Genomic DNA, 23,052 nt, shown 5'->3' with positions numbered 1-23,052 from the left:
TTTAAAAGTATATTCAAAGCCAAAATACTACTGGTTCACTGATGAGAAATTGTTTTGTTACACTTTATTATCTCATTACATCAATCAAATAATTTGCATCACATGCTTATGTGGACTGAAAACAGATTTTTTTACTTATCGACAGTGATGGTAAATACATTAACAGTTATCAATGTAATAAGGTTTAAACAAATACTGCAACTTTTCATTGCTTTAGTACAGGTTGTATTCCATGTATTCGCATTTGCAAGATGTTCAAATCTCTCAAAATATGAAAATGTTCAACTTAGATGTTTTCAATCAGTCTGTTTTATTATAAGTAAAAACACCTTTCTTCCAACACATCCTGGATGTTTTTACTGACTGTGGCCTGATTCTGCAGGCTCATCGGCAGCAGCAGCCGGCTGTGGGTACTGGAAGCGGGCCGGGTCATACAGATCATCCCTGGGGTTGTAGGGCTTGGGGTAGTAGTAAGGGTAAGGGTAGAGGCCTACTTTCTTCTCGATGGGAGCAGGGGGAGCTGGCTGCTCCATTGGTTCCTCTTTCTTTTCCTCCTCCACAGGAGGGGGTGGTGGTGGCGGCGGGGGGACCACAATCTTCCCCTTAATGGGCCTGGGTGGGTGGTCAATCAGGCAGTCGGGGTCCCAGTAGGGGTCACAGTCGTACTCCATACCCTTGAAGGTGCGAATGGGGGCCGGGAGAGACTTCTTGATGAGGACAGGTGGAGGTGGAGGTGGGGCGGACTTCTTTGGTGGAGGGGGAGGAAGTTGGGGCACTGCGACTGGAGCTGGAGCTTTCTGGGGAGTGCAGTGGGGGTGGTAGCGGGGGTCGCAGAGCACAGGCACGGAGCCGGTGGGCAGGTAGACGATGTGGGGCTTACAGAGGGGGTCGTTCTTGTTGCAGAGGTAGAGTACATCAGCCTGGGAAATGGCTGGAGCAGGAGGGAGAGGAGGAGGGGTTGCTGGGGGCTCTGTGGGCTTTGGGCCCCCTTTCATTGGGGGAGGAGGAGGAAGAGCGACTTTGCAATTCTTGTCTGTGGCTGGGTCACACATGATCATCGGCACTCCCAGTTTGCTCTGGAAATAGGAAGCGTCGGGGCCATAGGTGTGCTCCAGGTACCTCATCTGCTGGTAGAGCATCCGCAGCTTGTCGATCTCATAGAGCTGAGTGGTAGGAGGGAAAAAAACAGAAAAAGATTAAGGACTTAAAATACTCAAGGACTTTTAATAATAATTAAGGCATTACGGACTTTTAATAATAAGGATAAATCAATGGAGAGCATAACGTTTTATTTCTATATGAATTTGGAAAATTCAGTCCTGAAAGCCATCCACCCACAAAAGGATTTGAACTGCGATCTTATGACTTATATTCAAGAAAGTGGGGTCTGCAGACTCTGCACTGCAAAATGAAGATCACCATCGAGGTAGTGTGGGGATTAAAATATCTAGACGATGCTGACCATGTAATCAAAACGTTCCTGGTTTGAGTCCAGTAACATTTCATTCCCTGACTTTCTCCCCTCATTTCCTGTAAACTCTCTACTGTCCACGTCCACAAACTAACTGGACTAACACAGTGTGGATTATTGTTTTAGTTAATTTCTGCTTTTATAATTGTTCTGCAAGTCATACTACCAGAGTAAGGCATTTTATTATCACTGGAGTCTCCCAAAATAAGAATTTGTATACTTATCCATTCCCAAAGTATCATATCTTTACAGGCAATGTATATTTACCCCCTCAGTGTGTCCGATGCTGCTGTAGTAGCGGTAGTAAGCCTGGAAGTCTGGGTTTCCTCTGTACCACCTGGGGTCCACGTTACGCTTCGGTCTGGAGTGACTCAGAAAGCCATTTGCTTTCTCTGAGTCAATACCAACATCACTGACGGGTACCATCTCTGTTAACAGAGGAGATGAAGCTCAGTCCCTTAAAGATGAAAAACTTCTTAACAGTTATTTAACTTTATTCTGAAGTTATTTAAGATCTGCACTTACCTTCCTGCTTGATAGCGTTTAACAAAGATTTAGCCTCCAACAGGCCTAAAAGAGGAGACAAATCATTTGTTGATTATTATGTTTTTGACACATTTTTTGTTGAAGTTGTACAAAAGAGTCAGAACTGACCTGGGAGCAACATCAGACAGCAGAGTGCCCCCAATGACCACAATGAAGAAATCATCTCGAACTCCTGTGTTTCATGGCATAGATTAGGATCATTTAGGGGAAAAAGGACAGTTCTCGCCAAATCGTTATTTGATTATTATAAAATCTAATTTGTAATCTATAAAACAAACTTTAAAACCAAAATTTAAATAAAATTCACATTAGATTTTCTTACTGGAATTGAGGCCTTTCCCTCAAGAATTGAAATGTGTAATAGATTAGGAAAACATTTCTCAAGGCTGTTTCACATCATCACAAGAAAACCTATTGTCCTACTTGGGTTCTAAATACACACTGATCATTATGAAATATAACACAAAACAGCTACAGGAAATTACTTTATACCATTTAACTGAATTAAAGGCAGTTTTTAGAACCAGCACTTTTAACGCCTAATGACAAACACTGTCCCATAATGTTTTACTCACCTGCCTCAGGAAGCTGTCTTCACTGCACTAACAGGGCCAAGTGGGTTAAATACAGATCTCTATGTCTGACCCCCTGAAACATTATCTCCTGTCCAATAGGACTACACCAACTTTGACACAAAAATCTTGTCTCCGCCTCTCTTTTAATACCGTTTAAAATGGGGCCTTTGGCGCCGATTAGAAATGAAAAGCCCCTGCAGTTTTAGAAGCAAAGCCATAAAGAGAACAGACTTCAAATGGAAACTCCCCATTAAGTCTGTAAGGAAAGCATCACCTGCTGGGAGAACTGCAACTGTGGGGGAAAATGCTGCCTACAAACACAATAAAAGAAAATCATAGCTGACACACAGCCTTAAATGTGTGTGTGTGTGTATATATATATGAGTTAAAGATTTCTAAAAAGACTGTCGGCTCCAAAAGGCTGTCATTTTTCAGAGAACACCTCCTTTATAACCTGCTGTTCTGCGACAGTATCTTTTTAATCAACTATTATTTGATCTATAGTACATAGTTCCTGCATCTTAATTGTTCAGATTTCCAGCCTTTGTCTTGTGCGACAGTCTTTGGGTTTTAGACTGTTGGTCAGACAAAACTAGCTATTTGAAGCCAAAACATTGTATGGGAACTTGAAACAGGCATTTTCAAGCAAGATCGACACTCCTTTTTTAGACTAAATGATTAAATCAGGAAACAATCCTAAAATGAATCAATAATGAAAATAATCATTGCAGCCTTAAACCACAACCATTATAAATATTTGAAGACATAACCTTGGGCTTTGAGGAAATTGTACATTTCACAAATTTATAGACTAACCAATAATGAAAATAATGGTTAGGTTCAGTCCTGTATCTTTGCATGTTTTACAAGCAAGACATGTTAAGGGTGTATTGAAAGCAGCAATTATGTCGAGACGGCCGCTCCAGAAACAAACCAGGTGTTCAGAGGTGATTGTGGCACACCAACTTTCTGCATCCCATTTCATGTGCACACTGGAGTCCAAATAAATCACAAAAATCTTAGTATTGAACCATCAATTTATTATAACTATCCGTCACAATACAAGGCTCAACGTTAATTTATCTTGCTTAATTTGCCCGACAGTGTGCAAAATATATAGAAATGCTCTGTGTCAAAAACAAGTTTTAAGCTCTAAATTGCAGATACTACACAAGCTCAACTTCTGACATACATATTTACAAGAGATATACTGGTGAACAGGAATGTTAACATAAAAACACTACAAACAGCAGGGATTCTTGCAAAATAGTCATGCTCAAAAAAAAATGTCCAAGTTTGGCTTGACTTGTGTTACAAAATGCTGAAGGGGGAAAAAATGCAGACCCCAATAGTCTGTAGAAAGCCCACAATAAAGACTTTTCCCCTCAGGTGGCTGAAACACAGCGTGCATAAAGACATGTCCCAGGTTTCTTCAGACAAAGGTGATGCGGCTGCGAGCCTGGTTGACCTGCCACACATTCAGCTCCTCGTACTCCTCCAACGCTTCCTGGAACTGGTCAGGGGTGAAGCCACGAGAGATGCAACGCTGCTGCGCTTCAGCCATGCGAACCACCCCACCGGCTCCACCGCGGCCTGCCACGCCCTCTGTGGAGAGCTCTCGCACCAGAGAGAAAATGACGTCGGCCGGACGCTGTGTCCTGTACAATAAGAATCAAGCGTTGAGACTTTTAGACCTCAGAACACTACTCACATAATTTGCCTTTTGTTGCATTGATGTTGAGTTGAAGGTCAATTAAAATGTTTAAAATGGAACCTGTAAAGTGTGAATATTCATTTTAAAAAAAGAGCAGTTTGACACTTGGGAAAATTACTGTTTCTTGCAGAGAATTAAATAAGATATCTGCTACTCTCATGTCTGTCTGGCGCATAACCCTCCTAAGACCACAAATAATTGTTACACTTGGACAGAGTAAGGTCAGCCGCTTCCCCGATGTTTAGACTTTATGCTAAGCTAACCATCCGCCTCCAGCTTTATTCTCAACATCAAGACATGCATGTGTATCAATTTTATCTAACTTTCAGCGAGAAAACAAAAGCATAATTTGCATAACTACCTAACATTGTGCTTTATAACTTCCAAGAGACTTTTTACAGCAGCGGTTTACGAACAGTATATGAGAAGGGGTGTGAAAACATCACTATTCTTGACGCCTGTGTCAGTGAACATGCTTCCATGTTCAGATAGCGCTATAAAAATCCAGAGACTTTTTACAGCTTCCTCCAGGATATACAGCTACTGTTACAGGCATACAAGAAACTCGTAAAAAAGGGGATTCTGGTTTGGAAGACATCCGGTCACTCAAGTCACGTGGAGTTGGAGCTAAACAGATGCCATTGTTAAAAAAAAGCATTAACACTAACCTTGTGGTGCTGGACTTGTCAGCTTGTAGCGAATCCTTTGACATCTCCATCAGTCTCATTGCCTCGTTGACGTCTTCCTTCTCCACGGTCTCCATCATGCGAAGGCGAGCCTGCAGTGACGCAACAAAGGAATGAGTGGGGATTGTGATACAAACAAAATCTAGTAAATGTGTATCATAGCGGAAATTGAGTTTGACTGCAAATTTGTCTTGATAACCAAGGCTGCGCTGTGCCGGCACTGTCAGACCGAGACAAGTGCAATGCCCTTTGGGATGGCCGGCAATTGCCCAAGTCTCCGCCTCTCAACACCAGCTAGTCTCTCACAGATTGAAATTAAAAACACCAAAAACAAAAAATGCTAAAAAGAGAAGCCAACACTTTGAAGATCAAGTTTTTTTTTTAATTTTTTTTTTTATAGTTTTTAATGTAGAACATATTGGTGACGGTTCTGGCCATGGTCAGTTTTGCATGGGTTTGCACAGCTGCTCCTAACGCACACAGGCTGACTGCCCACCCTGCAAAGCTGGCCAGGATCAGACAAACCTTTTTCTGCAGCTCACTCATGATGATTATCCAGATATAACATCTGCAGCATCTCAACAAAACGCAAAGTCCAGTCATTGTGCAGCAAATAAATACATTCTTGATTATCTACATTCAAGTGGTTTCTTTCACACAGGGATGGTTGCGGTTTGCCCCCTTGTGGACATCTGTGTGCAGCACATTACCAACCTGTCTGCCTGAAGTGCTGGTTTTGCAGTAGGTGGATGACTGCTACCTGCACAAACAGCACTTTTGACAACCAGAGGCCAACACAAGTCAATAAAACACTCAATTCAGGAAACAACTTTCCATTCTCTTTTCAGGAGGCCAAGAACAAAATACACTGTTACAAATACATGCATTTATCTGATTTGCTATTGCTGAGTCATGATGAGTAATGATGACTATAACCCCGGTGTTTGGCAGACTGGAGATCTTCTGTCCAGTGTAGGAAAGAAGTGCTTACACTGCAGTAGGCCATGTTACCGTCACTACCTGCACTGTAAGCACTTTATCGCACATTGGACAATTGATGAAGACACAAGGATGATCATCACACTATGTAATTCCATTATCAACTTCACAATAACTTTAACAAAATAGTAGCCCCATAATTTAATTTGGCACCGTTTAAATGTAATGGTACCAGTCAGGACTGCAGTGTTTATAAAGATAAAATTCAAATAGTTTTTTTTTATATGTCTGACAAAGTTATACACCTGCTGTGGTTTCAACTATTGCAAGCGGCCTATGAAAGTTTCCTACCACCTACAGCTCGCTACAGCTGAGGTGTCGTTCTCACCAGGGCAGTGGACAGTCGGAGGATGGAGAGGAGGGTTCGGGCGGAGGTGAAGGTGGTGTCTTTGCTGACTCTGGCCTCTTTCCTCATCTCTACATATGCAGCAGTGATGTAATCAGCCAGCGACTCTGGCACCACAGGCTGCCGCTTCTTACACACAGCGATGTAACGCCTGAAGGGATTCACATGTCATATTTTTGTTAAACAATATTGCCTAGTTGGTAGGTAGGTTTGACATACTGTTAAAAGAAAAAGAAATGGAAGAGTGGGGAGGTTTAACAAACATTTTGAAATGTAATGCAAGATCAACACCTCATCAGCTTCATATCGATGGGGGTGAAGTGAGTGGGCGGCTGGTGGCAGTGCTGGTGCACGTAGGTGATGTGCTGGGCCAGACGCAGGTCAGCGTCGGCATCCGGCTTGTCCTGGATCAGCCAAAGCAGGTCGAAACGGGACAGCAGAGCAGCTGGGAGCTGAATGTTCTGCTCAAGGCTCTTCCGGGGATTATAGCGGCCATAGGCGGGGTTGGCTGCTGCTAGAATAGAGCAACGGGCGTTGAGGGAGGTCATGATGCCGGCCTGGAAAAGAGCAAAAAAAAAAACATTGGTTGAGATGTGACACAAGAAGTTAGATTTGAACATTCCAACTAATTACGTCACCAGGGCCGTTCCGTTTACCTTAGCGATGGAGATGGTCTGCTGTTCCATCACCTCGTGGATGGCTGTGCGGTCAGCGTCAGCCATCTTGTCAAACTCGTCGATGCAGCAGACGCCCAGGTCAGCTAGCACCAAGGCTCCACCTTCCAGGGTCATTTCTCCAGTTACCGGGTCACGCATCACCGCTGCAGTCAGACCGACGCCAGATGAACCGCGACCTGTTGTGTACTGGCCTGACGACCACAGAGGGGACATGAGAATGTGAGCAAACCTGGGTGAAATGGCAGTGGCATACATTTCATTTTTAAATTGCAAACTAAGACATTCAGACACTGGTATTAGGTTGTCATTTAAAGCGGAGAGTAAAATGATTAGAAACCCACAAAGTAGGCAAATCTAAAGTGCCCAAAACCTGGCATAAAAAAACAAAAACAGCCTTTAGTCTTCTCTAGTCAGACAATCACATCCAAAGTTAATATTTTACCATGTTAACCCTAATGTAATGAAAATTGCTTACGGGATAAAATATTAAACCAGATACAGGATTTTTACTCCAACAAACAGTTCTGCACTCACTTCGAGGAGCCAGGCGGTCAATGTAGGACAGCAGCTGGGACTTGGCGACTCCTGGGTCTCCCATCAGGCAGATGTTTATGTTGCCTTAAGGGAGAAGAGTCAAAACAGGAAAAGCGTTGCAGTTATTACAAACATTTTTGATTAATGCTTCACACACATAGATTGGTCGGTGATATACACAAAATTACTAACGTGATCAACTTAACCTTAACAAGAACGTATGTTCCAGGGGATGCAATTAAAAGCATTCTTTTTGTATTGTTGCATTATGATTTGCTACTGGGACAACTTGTATTTACCTCTGTGGTAAACAGTCCCAATTGATTGGTCATTGTTTAGTAAGAGACTAAGGGGCTTCTATTGGTGCTCACCTCTGATTTTCATGCCTTTAGGTGCCTGTTGCACTCCTCCAACCAGCAGCAGCAGCAGTGCCTTCTTTACATCTTCATGTCCATAGATTTCTGGTGCTATTGAGCCAGCTAGTTTCTCATAAAATCCTTCCTCTGTAACAGATAATACAATCACTTCAGTTGCAAAAACAGCAAGAAAAATGAATTATCAGTATAGTCAGGTTTTGGCATTAATACTGGTTACTACAGCCTTATTTTATTGAAGTCAAGCCATCACACACACAAACCTGTGATGCTGCGCAGCTCCTCATCAGTTAGATCGTCGTTGCCGAGCTCATCATCCTCGGACTTGTTCATGAGTGTGATGCTATGAGCCTCCAGGTAAGTTTCTGACAGAAGACCCTGAAATGACCCCAAAAAAAATAAAATAAAAAAATAAAAATCAGGATAGGGTGCATTGTTGGACCATGGACAGCGCAACGCATCACTATGTGGGTTAAAACAGACAAATCCCAAATTCAGGTTAACAGCTACATACCTGAGTAGCCTGTTTGAAGCCTGTGCGCAGAAGAGGGAGAAAGACTCCGGTGATGGCTACATGGTCTCCTGGCTGGGCAAGACGCGTGTTTTCTCCGCGGGCGTAAATGGACATGCTCCGTGGAATATGTCCAACGGGTACCTGGTCACTCTGTGGAACAACAGAAGAAACTCATTAGAAAATAGAAACTTGCTAAAATCACAACAATACAATTCATGGCAACAGTGGGTGAGCACTTTATCGTAGTTTCTTACATGTTCCTGAATACGCAGCTCCTGGAACTTGACAAATTTGGAGCCTCTGGTCTGCAGGTAGAGTCGACCTCCAGATTTGTTGGTGACACACTCCTGGCTGGGACACATCACGAGGGGCATGAAGGTGGGAGACTGGATCTGAAGGACAAAAATAATTTATGAGGGACACCTGATAAATGTATGCATTTGTCACAGGATGTAAATGATCACGGGACGAAACCCAGTCTTACTGGTTGATAGGTCTCAGCGCCACACTGGTCACACGTGTACGTAGCGACCGCCATCATTGGTTTGACCTCAGTTGCCCGGGTCACTATGCCTCGAACAGTCACCAGATTCCCGATGCTGTCTGCTCGTACATCACGCACCACTTTGGGTTTAGCAGTGGTGGGAGGCTTAAAGTACAGCTCACTGTGGAAGGAGGATAAAGTTCATGAGAAAGGTGTTCAAACGTAAATACATACATAATACAAGATTTACTAGAGCATAACCGTTTTAAAAAGACTTGGGGGAAAAAATGGAAGTACCACAGCTGCCGTTATGTGCCAACTAAAAAGTATTAATAAAAATACAACCCTGAATCTGACACAACTTACAATCTCCTCATGAGTTCAGGTGGGTATTGGTTTCGAGGGTCTCGGGTGTCCGCAGGGTCACGACCCCTCTGTTCCATCATCAGCCTGTGCTCAATGTATACGTCCAAAGAATCTTTGGCCACAATCTGGATAAAACAAAAGCATTTCCATTTTAATAAACAGGTATTTCACAGATACATTGGTCCTATGAACCACTTAAAAAAAAGAGTGTGTGTGTGTGTGTGTGTGTGTGTGTGTGTGTGTGTGTGTGTGTGTGTGTGTGTGTGTGTGTGTATGTATGTATGTATGTATGTATGTATATATATATATATATATATATATATATATATATATATATATATATATATATATATATATATATATATATATATATATATATATATATATATATATACTTGATTGTTGTATTGTCCAAACTGATCCAATCCAAATACTTTAACCGTTTAAAAACCGTACAGGATTAACTGTGCATATATACGCACATCTCTTTCTTTGTACTCTGGCAGCAGCTCGTGGATGGCGTCAGCGAGCAGGCCTGTGTAGCGCTTGGCATTCTCACAGATGCTCTCCACCAGCTCTGGGTCTTCCTCGGCCACATCGTCCAGCTCCACATAGAAAGACACCTGCTCCCTGTGGGCCAGCGCTACCTGTGTACACAGACAAGTAATCAGAAGAGCCACTTAATTACACGACCTTGACTGCACAAATACTGCTCAATAACAGTGACACCTCTACACTTTCACAAACTAAGGCAGCTGTGACAGATACACACATCTATAATGTGGTAAAACCTGACCTATACATTTCACAATCAGTGACGACATTTTCTATACTGTATTAAGCAATTATTTTAAGAACATTAGGAGATTATATATATATATATATATATATATATATATATATATATATATATATATATATATATATATATATATATATATATATAGCTTAGTAGTTGCTAGATTTAACAAATCTGAAAAGCCTTGTCTGAACCTAGTCTATATCATTGACGTTATACTTCCGGGATTGCTCCGGTGCCGCAGGAAATTCTGCCGGATGCATGCATTTTCCGTTTCCTTTGTGTTGGAATTTTAAATTTGGTGGATTAATGAGGATTATGGTTGACTGCTCCTCAGATCTCTGCAGGGTAAATTGAGACAGCTAGCTAGACTTTCTCTCGCACAACTTTTTTGCAGCGGCTCTGTGCGGAGTTTAGCGCCGCCCATGACGATTCTGAATGGTTTAAAGAAATGCCATTAAACCAGAGCATGTTTTCCTCCAATGCCCGAATGCTATGTGGAGTAGCCAGACCCTCCTTCAGCACGCTTTGGAGGAGGATCTGGCAAAGCGAGACTAGTCTGAACCAGTCCAAAAATAGCTTCTTAACCCTTATGCCACATGGGTGCCCCAAGTTGTCACTTTATAAAAAATTAATTGTCCAAAAAACAGATAAGGAACCAATTTAGGAGTTTCAACCTAGTTTTGCTAATTTAGAAATTACTGTTTGAGAGGACAATGAGTAGCTAGTTATTATAAAAAGAGAAGAAGATAAATTGGTTAATCAATTTTTAATTGACCACTCATCAGCACTTCTCCACCCAATTTATTCCAGTTAGTATGATAATGTCATTATCATCCCTCAGTCAACAACATTCCAAGTCAAGGCCAAAACAGCAACCTCTGAAAGCTAAACTCATTTACTATACTTACAAGCTGAGCTCCATATTTGAACACCTTCTTCCCATTGTCATCCTCGGTGTAAAACTCCTGCAGGAACCTTTTGCATTTGTCTGCAAAACAAACAAAAACACCTTCAGCATTATTTGACAGCAGCCACATTCAGCAGACACTAGGTGGAGATTGATTGAGATTATATATATATATATATATATATATATATATATATATATATATATATATATATATATATAAATAAATAATTGTTTACTGATGTTATCTTTTCATTTGTTTAAATATTAAAGGCTGATTTGAGTTTTAAAGCTTGATTAACAACAACATCACCACCAGTGGGCCTATAAACTGGGAGCTAATTTGTTGTGCTGCGACGACCCCCTTTGTTGAGCAACATGGCATCCTGTAATCTCGATGAGTCACTATTGTCTACGGTAGAGCACAAACTGCCCCTGGTGTACCACATTCCCATCGAGTGTACATACAGTCATAGTTTTAGAGTAAAATAACCGACATTACCCAGCTTCGGGGTAAGAATGTAAATACAATAACAGGCGCGCTCAGTTCAGTGTCCATTTTTTTTTTCTTTGAGAAAATATCCCTCACTTCTCGAAAGAGCCACAACTACTAAACATATTTAATTCCACGTTACATGAAACGAAACTAGCCCAAGCGCGATAATTAAAATACTCCACTTACTTTGACGCTGTAGCAGAAAATATGCAGCTCTGGTTTATTATTTCTCTGTTCGAGGATGTTATTGTAAACAAAGCAGCACATGGCTTTTGTGCCTCGTCACTCAAGTATCCCTCCGCAACCACCTCCGCTCTTAGGAATAGTTCTGCCTGTTTTCAAACCATGGCCAGCCATCTTTTAACGTAAGAGTTGTTAAACAGACAGCTCCATCAACATTAGCCTTTGTTCTTAACACTCAATAAGCGTTAAGAGGTCGCTAACTTTAATGTTTAACCCTGAAGGTTTCTGCCGGTTGATACACTCCAAGTAAAACTTCCAAATGAACAGTTACGTTAGTGTGATGCAGCTATATTATATTCATAGATTGGAAGATGACTCAGGTATTATTAAAGCTGTAATCTCGAAGATTTTCATTTAAATAAATATCGGCTAACTCACTATCGATGAAGGAGGCACAGAAATAGTGACCGAGCCTATGGCCCACTGATGAAGGTATTGAAATATTATTACATTTGCAGCATTATAAACTAGGTGTCTGGCGTGACATCTCCCGGGGGAAAAAACGGTATTACTTTTTCTCCGATATTTATTGTAGACAACAAAAATGGAACAGCAGACAATTTTGAAAACTTGAAGCTCATACAACACTCCAGACCATAATAAAATAATGAGATGTATTATATTTCTATGCTCCAGACTGCTAAACTCTCGACACAATTCCATTGTTTTCGCTCAAATATAAATTCTAAATCAACCAAGACGGAATTCTTAAGTATTTCTACTTTTGTTAAATAAAATAAAGCTAAAAATGCATTGTTACAGAGCCGTATCAGAATCAGCTATGCAAGCGTGATCACATACAAGGAATTTGACTTCGACGTCAAAGTACTTACACAGAAATAGATATATGGACTATGTACAGATATGTTTGTATATAAAAAGTTAACTAGTATTATTAAACCCGTCAGAACGTCTAAAGAATGGTAGCCTACATAACTTGTGTAACTGACAGACCACTAGAGATAGCTAGCATGCTAACGTATCATAGGTTGGGGAAGCTAGCAGTTATTATAGGTATGCGTTTCCCCAAAGTAGGGTCCGGGGAGTGATTATTTTTTCCCCAGGATGGCGAAGGCATGTCCCGCCCTATTATGCCTCTGATTGGCTTACCCTATATCCTTACCCTAACCAACCCAACCAGAGCAGGTAACGCGTACTAGCCAATCAGACTAGGAGTAGAAGCCTTTCCCCAAGCCTTCGCTATCCTAGGGAAAAATGTTGGCGTCCGTGAACCACCAGGGGTCCTTGGAGGGGATCCAAGGGTCCCCAGCACAAAGGGGAATAATGTATTTTCACAATAATCTCATCCATAACACAATGACAGAATTTGAAACTATTTTGGTCATGTTTCATACACATTCTGTAATAAACCATCTAAAATCCCATCAGATGTCCCATCTAATATTCGTAGAGATGTTAACGTTACTTGTTTGTTAGCGTTTAGTTGTAACGTTATTGTGCCGTTTCATCATTGAGAAGCAAGGGAACCGCGTAACGTAAGCCTTTTACAAAAGAACATAACGTTGTATCCATCGTGACGGTTCTAATAACGTTGTGAGTAACTTTAAGGACGTGTAGTGGATGCCTAATGTTACTATTATTGATAATTTGCTTTAAAAAAAGGTTATCGCGAGGTTGTTTTGTGTGTTGAAACCGTAGAGTTGGCCATTAAAGAGCAAAAAGGAGCATGCGAAATAAACTTATTAAAAAAGGAATACATTGCTCCGTCTACATTAACTTTTAGTTAAGTTATTGTTGGACATGTGGTTGCACAGTGGCGCCTGCTCCTTTGTTTAAACGGATCCATCCGGGTCACTGTGTAGTTACAGGCTCAGAGAATGCTTAACTAGTTACGTTCAGAAAAGTTTGTGAAACTTCAAACGCTACATCACCCCCTTGTCCTGGATTTATTGAACTATACAATAGACATGCACACTTAGCTACACGCATAATTTCAACGGCCGTGGTCTAATGAATTTAAGCTAGTGCAGAGGGAAAACGAGGAGGTGAAGTTATCAGATGAGCGACTGCATATTTTGTAACACAATCACAACGGTGTAAGGTAGTATAGATTAGCGTGTTTTATACCCGATGCACGCCACTATATAAATCAGTAACTTACGTTTCCAAAGAGTCTTTTAGAGAGCCTTTTTTTTGTTAAAAGTAGCTATAGCAACTTAGGCCAACCTGTTGCTACCATGCCGTTATTGTGAACGTTACACATTACCTTTCTCTGCTGCATAATCCTTACGAGCCATGGCTGCAGACGTTGACCCTTAGGTTAAATAATTTGATTCCAAAATCCTAAAAGGTACCAACGGACCAAAGTACAGTTTAAATTCACGGTTTAATCACTTCACTATCAGCGGAGACCAGTATTCATTCACTTGCAGCTTGCGGTTCTCCCCAGGTCGCGGTGCAAGAAGTGGCGCGAGTCTGACGTCTGCAGCAGCCAATCGTGTCGCTTCTTTCCGTAGTGAGAGGCGGGCTTTCGTGGTGGCGCGAAAGTTGCTGACGATTGTGTGTCACATGACTCGACAAACTTCCGCCCTGTTAGTCAGGAATGGCGCGAAAGGCGGTGATTGGATTTCATACAACAGTGACCCGAGACTGAACCCAAACAGACTGTAGTACTCAAATTACATTACACAAGCCATGGCTAAAATACACATATTAAAGCCTCCCCCCTGACCCCACATGACAATATTCATAATTTTTTCTTACTAGTAAACATAATGGTCATGTAGGCAGTTTACTCACAAACACCTCTTTACAAATAAGATAAAGTATGTGTTCATTAAACTAAGAATGATTGGTATGAACTTCTGCACTGTGCAGAGTGCATTGTTAATGTCCTAGCCTGTGGCAAGCTATAGTATTTCCAAGTTTATTATTAAAAATGTCATGGATGATTTTGCTTTATTTTATGAATATGCACAATTTGGTTTCTTGAATGATAACGGAAAAAACAAGCATACATTATCAATCTTAAAATGATCAATTTATTTAAAATCACCAACAAAAGGCTTTTTTTCTAGAATAAATGAATATGAGCAGTAGATTGTAAACAAATGTATTGCTTGTCATTAGTTATCTTGTTTAACATTTGTATTAGTATTTTATTATTTATTTTTCCTTAGTATTTTTAAATTTCTCTCCAATTTACCAACCCCTGGAATATTGTTCTCATTTTGTACTTCATTTCTTTAGAAAAAAAAGTACTTAATTTCATCAAAAAATAATTATTGAAAAAGGAGTTACCAATACAGTTTATACAGAATAAACTGTATTGTTATTTTTTTGGTTTGTTTTATTTGGATCCCCATTAGCTTAAGCATAAGCTAAAAGACACCATTTCCGGGACTATTTGCACCGCACATTAATATTGCCGCCACACCAGGGGTCATGGTCACTTTCTGCGAGATCCGGTTTCCAACTCACACTGTAGACTTTTTTCATGGCAAACATGTTGACATGTCATAGTAGGAAAAGCACAGGTGTATTCAAAACCATTAATAATGGCTGCATTCCACTTAGGAGAGGCCCTGGTATTGTACATGCTGACTCACTGAAACAGCTTACTGGGACACTTGATGGAATTGAGCCATCTTTAAGGTTATCAATTTCAGCTGTGCTTTTTCTACTATGACAAGTCAAAATGTCTGCTGTGAAAAAGGTCCAAGTTAAGTTGACACATTGGAATTTACATTTCACTGAACTGGCTTACAAACTTGAGTTGGAATAGTAATAACTCATGAAATTAAGTTGAAATTTCATAACTCATTATGTTAAAGGTGCTGTAGGTAGGATTGGGAAGATCCAGGACTTAGCCAACAAATTTAAACATCAACAACTTCTTAGTCCCTCCCCCCTTTCCGCTAAAGCCCAAAACGGTCTTCTAAGCCCCTCCCCCCACAAGGGAGAATGAATGAGTGTGTATGAGCAGTGATTGACACGCAGTTAGACAACCCCCCTGGCCCTGATTGGTGCATCTGAACAGGGAGCTGTGGATTTTTGCAAATCGCACTACAGGCTGTAGGTGGTGCCAAATTTTGTTTTAAATTACCTGCTTCATGTAGTTCTACTGGAACATAGGGTCAGTTTCAGCAAATATGACAGAAAGTTAGTTTTATAAGTCTTACCTACTGCACCTTTAAGTGGAGGTAAATTATAGAAAACAGTTACTATAACTTATTCATCAGATCCTGTGGCTTCTCCTTACTGGAACCTTAAAGAACAACAAAATAACAAAGTCCAAATAATAGACCAGACTTAAATTGAAATAATTTGAAGTTTGTTATCAGCTAAAGTAAGGGTGAACTTTCAACTATAGAAAGCCTAGTGAACAAGACACACATCTGATGGCTGATGAAGGACACTTTGCACCCAAACTTTGATGCTCTGCACTAAACTGTTTCTACAACACAATATGCTTTGAAGGATTTGTTTTGAAGACGCCGACTCATGAAGTACCTAATGTCCTGATGCTCCACTCGGACTAAACGGTAGTGATAATAACAATAGACTCTCAGAGACAGACAGATTCAAACAAAGCAGCTCTGGTTTCAGTTCAAGTCAGTTAAGTATTAAACTCCTCAGCCAAAGACTTTAAATGTGCAGCTTTACTACCATCTGGTGGTTATTTATGATAAAGTAGTTTACTATGGTGCAAATTAAGGGATTTTGGTACTTTCACAGCTAAATATGTGTTTTCTCAATTAGCTACTTACTGTTGGCGATGGGGTTTTACATGAGCACACATTTTCTACACACTTTATAACAGTTTGGGTTGTTTCACATGAGAGTTGTTTGAGTTTTTTTTCACTTAGACCTTTGTTACTTATTTAGTCATGCATATTTATGTTTTCAGGTGCTTTAAAGGATCAGTGTGACATTTAGAGACATATTTTGTTAAAAAAAACATCAGTGCTTGATTAGATTTTTGATTTTATTAGGATCCCCATTATCTGGTGGAGAACATCAGCTGCTCTTCCTGGGGTCCACACAAAACATAAAACATTACAACAGATAAGGTGTTTTCTGTGCCACATTTCAATCGCACAATTTTTTAATAAGAAAATAAGAAAACGCAGAAGTCCAAAAAGGCAGAAATGTAATCTGTTTAACCCTCCTTGTTGTCCTCGGGTCAAATTTGACCCATTATTAAAAAGTCTATATCAAAAATTTGGGTTTCTTTCAACAAATTGTCAAAAAAATAAATAACGTGGATGGTTTCATATAACGTTCATTTGTGTAAAATAGCTAAATGATCAGTTCAATACTATCAATTAATTTGGGTATTTTATCAGATTTTATAGCATTTGGTTGAAAGAAGGTTGAAAAAAGTGACAAAAATGCTTCAAAAACGTGGGGGAAAAAAACAAGAATTTTTTTTTCTTAAATAGACAGACATCAGAAAAAGTGACAAACTTGGTAAAAGTGACAAAAAGCTTCAAAACATCAAAAGCCAGAATGACAAAAAGCTGCGTGGTCGACGGGAAGACAACATGAGGGTTAAAATGGAAAAGTTAGCGAATTGAAGATATAAATACATATTTTTTTGAGTAAACACTAATGTTGCAGAACCTGCCTACACATTCATTCTCTAAAATAAAAAATTCATCTGGCAGATATGATATGAGTGACAGAAGAGTTTCAGAGTTTTCAGCAGCAGCAGTTTCATGTTTACAATCAGTCTGCATCTCAAAAGTCCAGTTTTCATTTTGCTGCAGCTTCAGGGAATGAGCTGAGGTGCTGGGTGATGTACTTTGATTCAGTGTGTAGTTCATCATTTGTATTTTAATTTTTTTTTAACTTATATAAAAATCTATTTGACTTATTTGCTCTGGTCTTGTTTGAATTTAATAGCATGTATGTTTAACATTAAAACATGATTTATAAAATCATGCCAACAATTATTAGGCTATTTTAATAGCTTAGTATTTTATGCACTAAAAAGGTATATGTATGAAGGCTTTATCCTGATCCGTCTCTCTTTCAGTTAAGGGGTCCTTGGTTTAAAAAACGTTGAAGCCCCCTTTTCTAAAGACATAAATACATTGATGCTGATCCTGCACAGTGTGAGGAGACAGTATGCCAGTGTTCTGAACCTTTTCAGCTTGTGACCCTTTAAAATAAAGCAGCATGCTCTTGTGTCCTCTAATCACAAGGTTTTTAGTGTGGACATAGATGAGCAGTGTCCCCTCTCAGATAGCTTGATGTATTTGAAGGTTTTGTGGGAAAAGTAAACATGATTTTGTGCTACATTTCTTTTCTTTTTGTCCCCCTATTATGACTCAAAATTGTCTTGGGACCCCATGGGAATCATTACTGCATGTTGTAGTGCATAAGGCCTGTCGGTGGATGAAATTTGCAGTCCACCATCTGCAATTTAGAAGTACACAAATAAAGGTATTTGCTGTTTTAATTAAACATCAGTAACGGATAAACCTGAATATAAAAAAGTAATTAAAAAAACTGTAAAGACACTTAGGCTAGATTCAATTAATCTAAGATACTCTGGCCAATGAGTTTCTCAAATAAAATAAATCCTTAAAGCTGCACTGATCAATATTTTGTATTATTAACTATGGAAATAAATGACTAGGTATAATGAAAAAGGGGTCGCTCGTAGTGACAAAAAAAAGTTGTTCAGTTCTAAGAAGTGTTTTTAGCAACGTCCAGGTCATCTCTTATGTTTTGTAGCCTACAACTTTACTGTTTTGGTTCACTCTCACTGCTCTCTTCAGCACAATTTCCATCAGCAGCAGGCAGCTGTTTTAAGTGAAAAAAGTTCTGATAAAGCCACCTAACCAGCACCAAATGACAGAGAGAAACGGTTACATCTAGCGGGGGTGAACATAGTTGAGCATTCGGCAGCTAAAAAGCCAGATATTGCTCTCATGAGTAGGTCTATCGCGATAGTCAATACATGGACTTATCGCACGATATATGGAAATGAGCTCGGTAGCTTTTGGTGATGCAATATATTGCAATTGATCATTTGTATATTGAAAATAAAGATTTATTCATTTTGACATACAAATGAATGTTACCAACGTTTTAAACGTAGATCGTCTGCTTTCTGTGTCGGAGGAAGAGGCAGGGGCTCAGGCATATCATTAAAAGGTGAAGTATGTAAGACTTATAAAACTAACTTTCTGTCATATTTGCTGAAACTGACCCTATGTTCCAGTTGAACTACATGATGCAGGTAATTAAAAAAAAAATCTGGCTCCTCTGGCACCACCTACACTGTAGTGTAGCTCCCTGTTCAGATGCACCAATCACGGCCAGGGGGGGGTGTCTAACTGCGTGTCAATCAATGCTCATGCACACACATTCATTCTCCCTTGTGGGGGGAGGGGCTTAGGAGACCATTTGCGCTTTAGCGGAAAGGGGGAGGGACTGAGAAGTTGTTGATGTTCAAATTTGTTGGCTAAGTCCTGGATCTTCCCAGTCCTACCTACAGCACCTTTAAACCAAAACTACATGTATTAAAATCATAGGATTTATTGATTATTCCCAAAACAAAAAAAGTAAACTGATAATTGATTTTTACCAAATAATTCAAGTTTGAAGCTGATTTGACAATAACCAGTGTATATTCTAAAGCATTTCTTCTTCATAAAACTTTGAATTGCAGCTGTGTTTGAAAGGCTCTGTGACACTAAATAAACCTGTTTGGTCTTAAAGTCTAAAGCTACATGAGACTCGTAGTAAACCTGCAAAATGTCCCTGAAAGAAATGCTCTTGTGTTGTTAATTTAATTATTTTCTTTGGATGACCAACATGTACCTCCAGACAAAAACCTATATTTAGTATATTATATTTGACATATAAAATAATTTGAGCTAACTTATATTTTGGGGGTTTAGGATGCAAATGAGCGTTTGTCCCCTGATGTATACATAAACTCTATTACACATGACTGTAGTGCAACTTAACATTTAAACAGCAATCTCATCTTCACCAAATTGCCTCAACAGCAACTAACTAGGATTAATTAAAGAAAACCACAAACAAGGTCCTGGTTTTACACTCACGGCAAACGAGCCCCCAACTTGTTACGACCGGCTCACAGGCCACAACAAAGGAGGGAGATGCACAGCAACGTAAAGTCAGGTCCATAAATATTGGGACATCGACACAATTCTAATCTTTTTGGCTCTATACACCACCACAATGGAGTTGAAATGAAACGAACAAGATGTGCTTTAACTGCAGACTTTCAGCTTTAATTTGAGGGTATTTACATCCAAATCAGGTGAACGGTGTAGGAATTACAACAGTTTGTATATGTGCCTCCCACTTTTTAAGGGACCAAAAGTAATGGGACAATTGGCTGCTCAGCTGTTCCATGGCCAGGTGTGTGTTATTCCGTCATTATCCCATTTACAAGGAGCAGATAAAAGGTCCAGAGTTCATTTCAAGTGTGCTATTTACATTTGGAATCTGTTGCTGTCAACTCTCAATATGAGATCCAAAGAGCTGTCACTATCAGTGAAGCAAGCCATCATTAGGCTGAAAAATGTAAACAAACCCATCAGAGAGATAGCAAACATTAGGTGTGGCCAAATCAACTGTTTGGAACATTCTTAAAAAGAAAGAACGCACCGGTGAGCTCAGCAACACCAAAAGACCCGGAAGACCACGGAAAACAACTGTGGTGGATGACCGAAGAATACTTTCCCTGGTGAAGAAAAACACCCTTCACAACAGTTGGCCAGATCAAGAACACTCTCCAGGAGGTAGGTGTATGTGTGTCAAAGTCAACAATCAGAGAAGACTTCACCAGAGTGAATACAGAGGGTTCACTACAAGATGTAAACCATTGGTGAGCCTCAAAAACAGGAAGGCCAGATTAGAGTTTGCCAAACAACATCTAAAAAAAGCCTTCACATTTCTGGAACAACATCCTATGGACAGATGAGACAAAGATCAACTTGTACCAGAGTGATGGGAAGAGAAGAGTATGGAGAAGGAAAGGAACTGCTCATGATCCAAAGCATACCACCTCATCAGTGAAGTATGGTGGTGGTAGTGTCATGGCGTGGGCATGTCTGGCTGCCAATGGAACTGGTTCTCTTGTATTTATTGATGATGTGACTGCTGACAAAAGCAGCAGGATGAATTCTGAAGTGTTTCGGGCAATATTATCTGCTCATATTCAGCCAAATGCTTCAGAACTCATTGGATGGCGCTTCACAGTGCAGATGGACAATAACCCGAAGCATACTGCGAAAGCAACCAAAGAGTTTTTTAAGGGAAAGAAGTGGAATGTTATGCAATGGCCAAGTCAATCACCTGACCTGAATCCGATTGAGCATGCATTTCACTTGCTGAAGACAAAACTGAAGGGAAAATGCCCCAAGAACAAGCAGGAACTGAAGACAGTTGCAGTAGAGGCCTGGCAGAGCATCACCAGGGATGAAACCCAGCGTCTGGTGATGTCTATGCGTTCCAGACTTCAGGCTGTAATTGATTGCAAAGGATTTGCAACCAAGTATTAAAAAGTGAAAGTTTGATTTATGATTGTTAATCTGTCCCATTACTTTTGGTCCCTTAAAAAGTGGGAGGCACATATACAAACTGTTGTAATTCCTACACCGTTCACCTGATTTGGATGTAAATACCCTCAAATTAAAGCTGAAAGTCTGCAGTTAAAGCACATCTTGTTCGTTTCATTTCAACTCCATTGTGGTGGTGTATAGAGCCAAAAAGATTAGAATTGTGTCGATGTCCCAATATTTATGGACCTGACTGTAAATAATAAAGTGACATTTATTAAATAATGATGCAAACAAGAGAACGATGAGGTGTGATTGTCAGTATCAGTGATGAATGAAGGTGTATGGATGTAATTGAGAATGTGAGGTGTATGTTGTCAGTAGTTAACAAAGGGAAAACTCAAACAGAGAGAAAACATGTTGGTGCGCAGTCAGGTGAATACGGCCGCCTGGTCTCGGGGCAAGCGGAGTTAAATAGTCTGGGAGGACCGGAAGGTGATCACAGTCATCTCATTATCGCCTCTGCTACACCTGCAAGTTAACGAGACAAACTACAGTACACATGTACACCAACAAATATGACATCATTTTTATGCATTTATTTTAAAAGATTATTTGTGTAGCTAGTGTTTGTGTGTATGCAGTAGTTGTTATATAGTTGTGAGGACTAGTTTCAGTTTTCTCACATCGCCACAGGGTTTTGCTCCCCTAGCCACTGTACCCTCCTGAGATAACCCACGTGGCTGTGGGGTTGCCTTCTTCTGCCTTCCCAGCTGTTGTGGTGGTTCTCACACCAACATCTTCCGCCTGCGCCGCCGTTGGGGTCTTCACTATTTACCCATAGTTGGGGCTATTTACCCATAACTGGGACAGTGGTTGACGGGCATCAGGGCGTTTCCACTCACCGATAGGCCTGCATGCCACATCTCTGGGGCCCACTGCTGCTCCGAGATCCTGTACAACTTAGCCTGGAACCACAAGGGACCAGTTACCATGTGTGCCACGGGGAGGCGTGTACGAGATCTTGGCAGTGGAGAGGCTATGTACCGGCTCCTCTTTTCGCCCCTGAAAACAAAGGGCTATCCGGTGGCAGTAGCTGAAAGCAGAGAGTGGCAAGCAGAAGCAGCATGCACTAACTACAAGCACTACTACTCCAACACTACTGCACTGACGCATCACATGCCCTGCGTGCAAATGCACGCACACACACACACACACACACACACACACACACACACACACACACACACACACACACACACACACACCCACCCACCCACACACACACAGACATACAGAGAGACAGACAGACCCACACAGACAGACAGACCCACCCACACACAGACAGACAGACCCGCCCACACACAGACAGACAGACCCACACACAGACAGACCCACCCAGACACAGACAGACCCACTCACACACAGACAGACACAGACAGACCCACACACAGACAGACCCACCCAGAGACAGACAGACAGACCCACACAGACAGACACACAGACAGACAGACCCACCCACTCACAAACACACACAGACCCACACACAGACAGACAGACAGACAGACGGACAGCCCCACCCACACACAGACAGACCCATCCACAGACAGACAGACCCACCCACACACAGACAGACACACACACAGACAAACAGACCCACCCACCCACAGACAGACACACAGACAGACAAACAGACCCACCCACACATAGACAGACAGACAGACCCACACACAGACAGACAGACAGACCCACACACAGACAGACCCACCCAGAGACAGACAGACAGACCCACACAGACAGACACACAGA

At 40.8% G+C, this 23,052-nt stretch overlaps 2 protein-coding genes across 2 annotated transcripts; both read right to left on the bottom strand.

Moving 5' to 3' along the window:
• Nucleotides 1-289: 289 nt before the first annotated feature.
• and4 (actinodin4) lies at nucleotides 290-2,179 on the bottom strand. The gene is made up of 4 exons (XM_078261339.1): nucleotides 2,126-2,179; nucleotides 1,997-2,041; nucleotides 1,739-1,899; nucleotides 290-1,163 (listed from the first exon to the last, which is right to left on the bottom strand). The coding sequence occupies exons 1-4, from the start codon at nucleotides 2,136-2,138 to the stop codon at nucleotides 357-359; spliced, it is 1,026 nt and encodes a 341-aa protein (XP_078117465.1). The 5' UTR covers nucleotides 2,139-2,179; the 3' UTR covers nucleotides 290-356.
• Nucleotides 2,180-3,611: 1,432 nt separating this feature from the next.
• Nucleotides 3,612-14,168, bottom strand: mcm7 (minichromosome maintenance complex component 7). The gene is made up of 15 exons (XM_078260190.1): nucleotides 13,962-14,168; nucleotides 10,997-11,076; nucleotides 9,769-9,933; nucleotides 9,287-9,411; nucleotides 8,921-9,101; nucleotides 8,691-8,828; nucleotides 8,437-8,586; nucleotides 8,186-8,300; nucleotides 7,920-8,051; nucleotides 7,549-7,632; nucleotides 6,994-7,205; nucleotides 6,629-6,894; nucleotides 6,320-6,488; nucleotides 4,975-5,084; nucleotides 3,612-4,250 (listed from the first exon to the last, which is right to left on the bottom strand). Exons 1-15 carry the CDS (start codon nucleotides 13,990-13,992, stop codon nucleotides 4,025-4,027), a joined length of 2,184 nt encoding a protein of 727 aa, XP_078116316.1. The 5' UTR covers nucleotides 13,993-14,168; the 3' UTR covers nucleotides 3,612-4,024.
• Nucleotides 14,169-23,052: the final 8,884 nt, after the last annotated feature.

Source organism: Sander vitreus, chromosome 10 (assembly GCF_031162955.1).
Source record: "Sander vitreus isolate 19-12246 chromosome 10, sanVit1, whole genome shotgun sequence".
NCBI lineage: Eukaryota > Metazoa > Chordata > Actinopteri > Perciformes > Percidae > Sander > Sander vitreus.
This window is presented reverse-complemented; position numbering and strand designations above follow the sequence as displayed.

Excerpts from the sequence above, each read along its gene's own strand:
- and4 (XM_078261339.1), bottom strand. Across the intron at positions 1,900-1,996 it reads AAACGCTATCAAGCAGGAAG|AGATGGTACCCGTCAGTGAT; the intron begins GTAAGTGCAGAT and ends CTCTGTTAACAG. Across the intron at positions 1,164-1,738 it reads GCATCGGACACACTGAGGGG|CTCTATGAGATCGACAAGCT; the intron begins GTAAATATACAT and ends CCTACCACTCAG.
- mcm7 (XM_078260190.1), bottom strand. The coding sequence starts at position 13,992 with ATGGCTCGTAAGGATTATGCAGCAGAGAAAG. Across the intron at positions 7,633-7,919 it reads TAAAGGCATGAAAATCAGAG|GCAACATAAACATCTGCCTG; the intron begins GTGAGCACCAAT and ends TTCTCCCTTAAG. Across the intron at positions 6,895-6,993 it reads AGACCATCTCCATCGCTAAG|GCCGGCATCATGACCTCCCT; the intron begins GTAAACGGAACG and ends GCTCTTTTCCAG.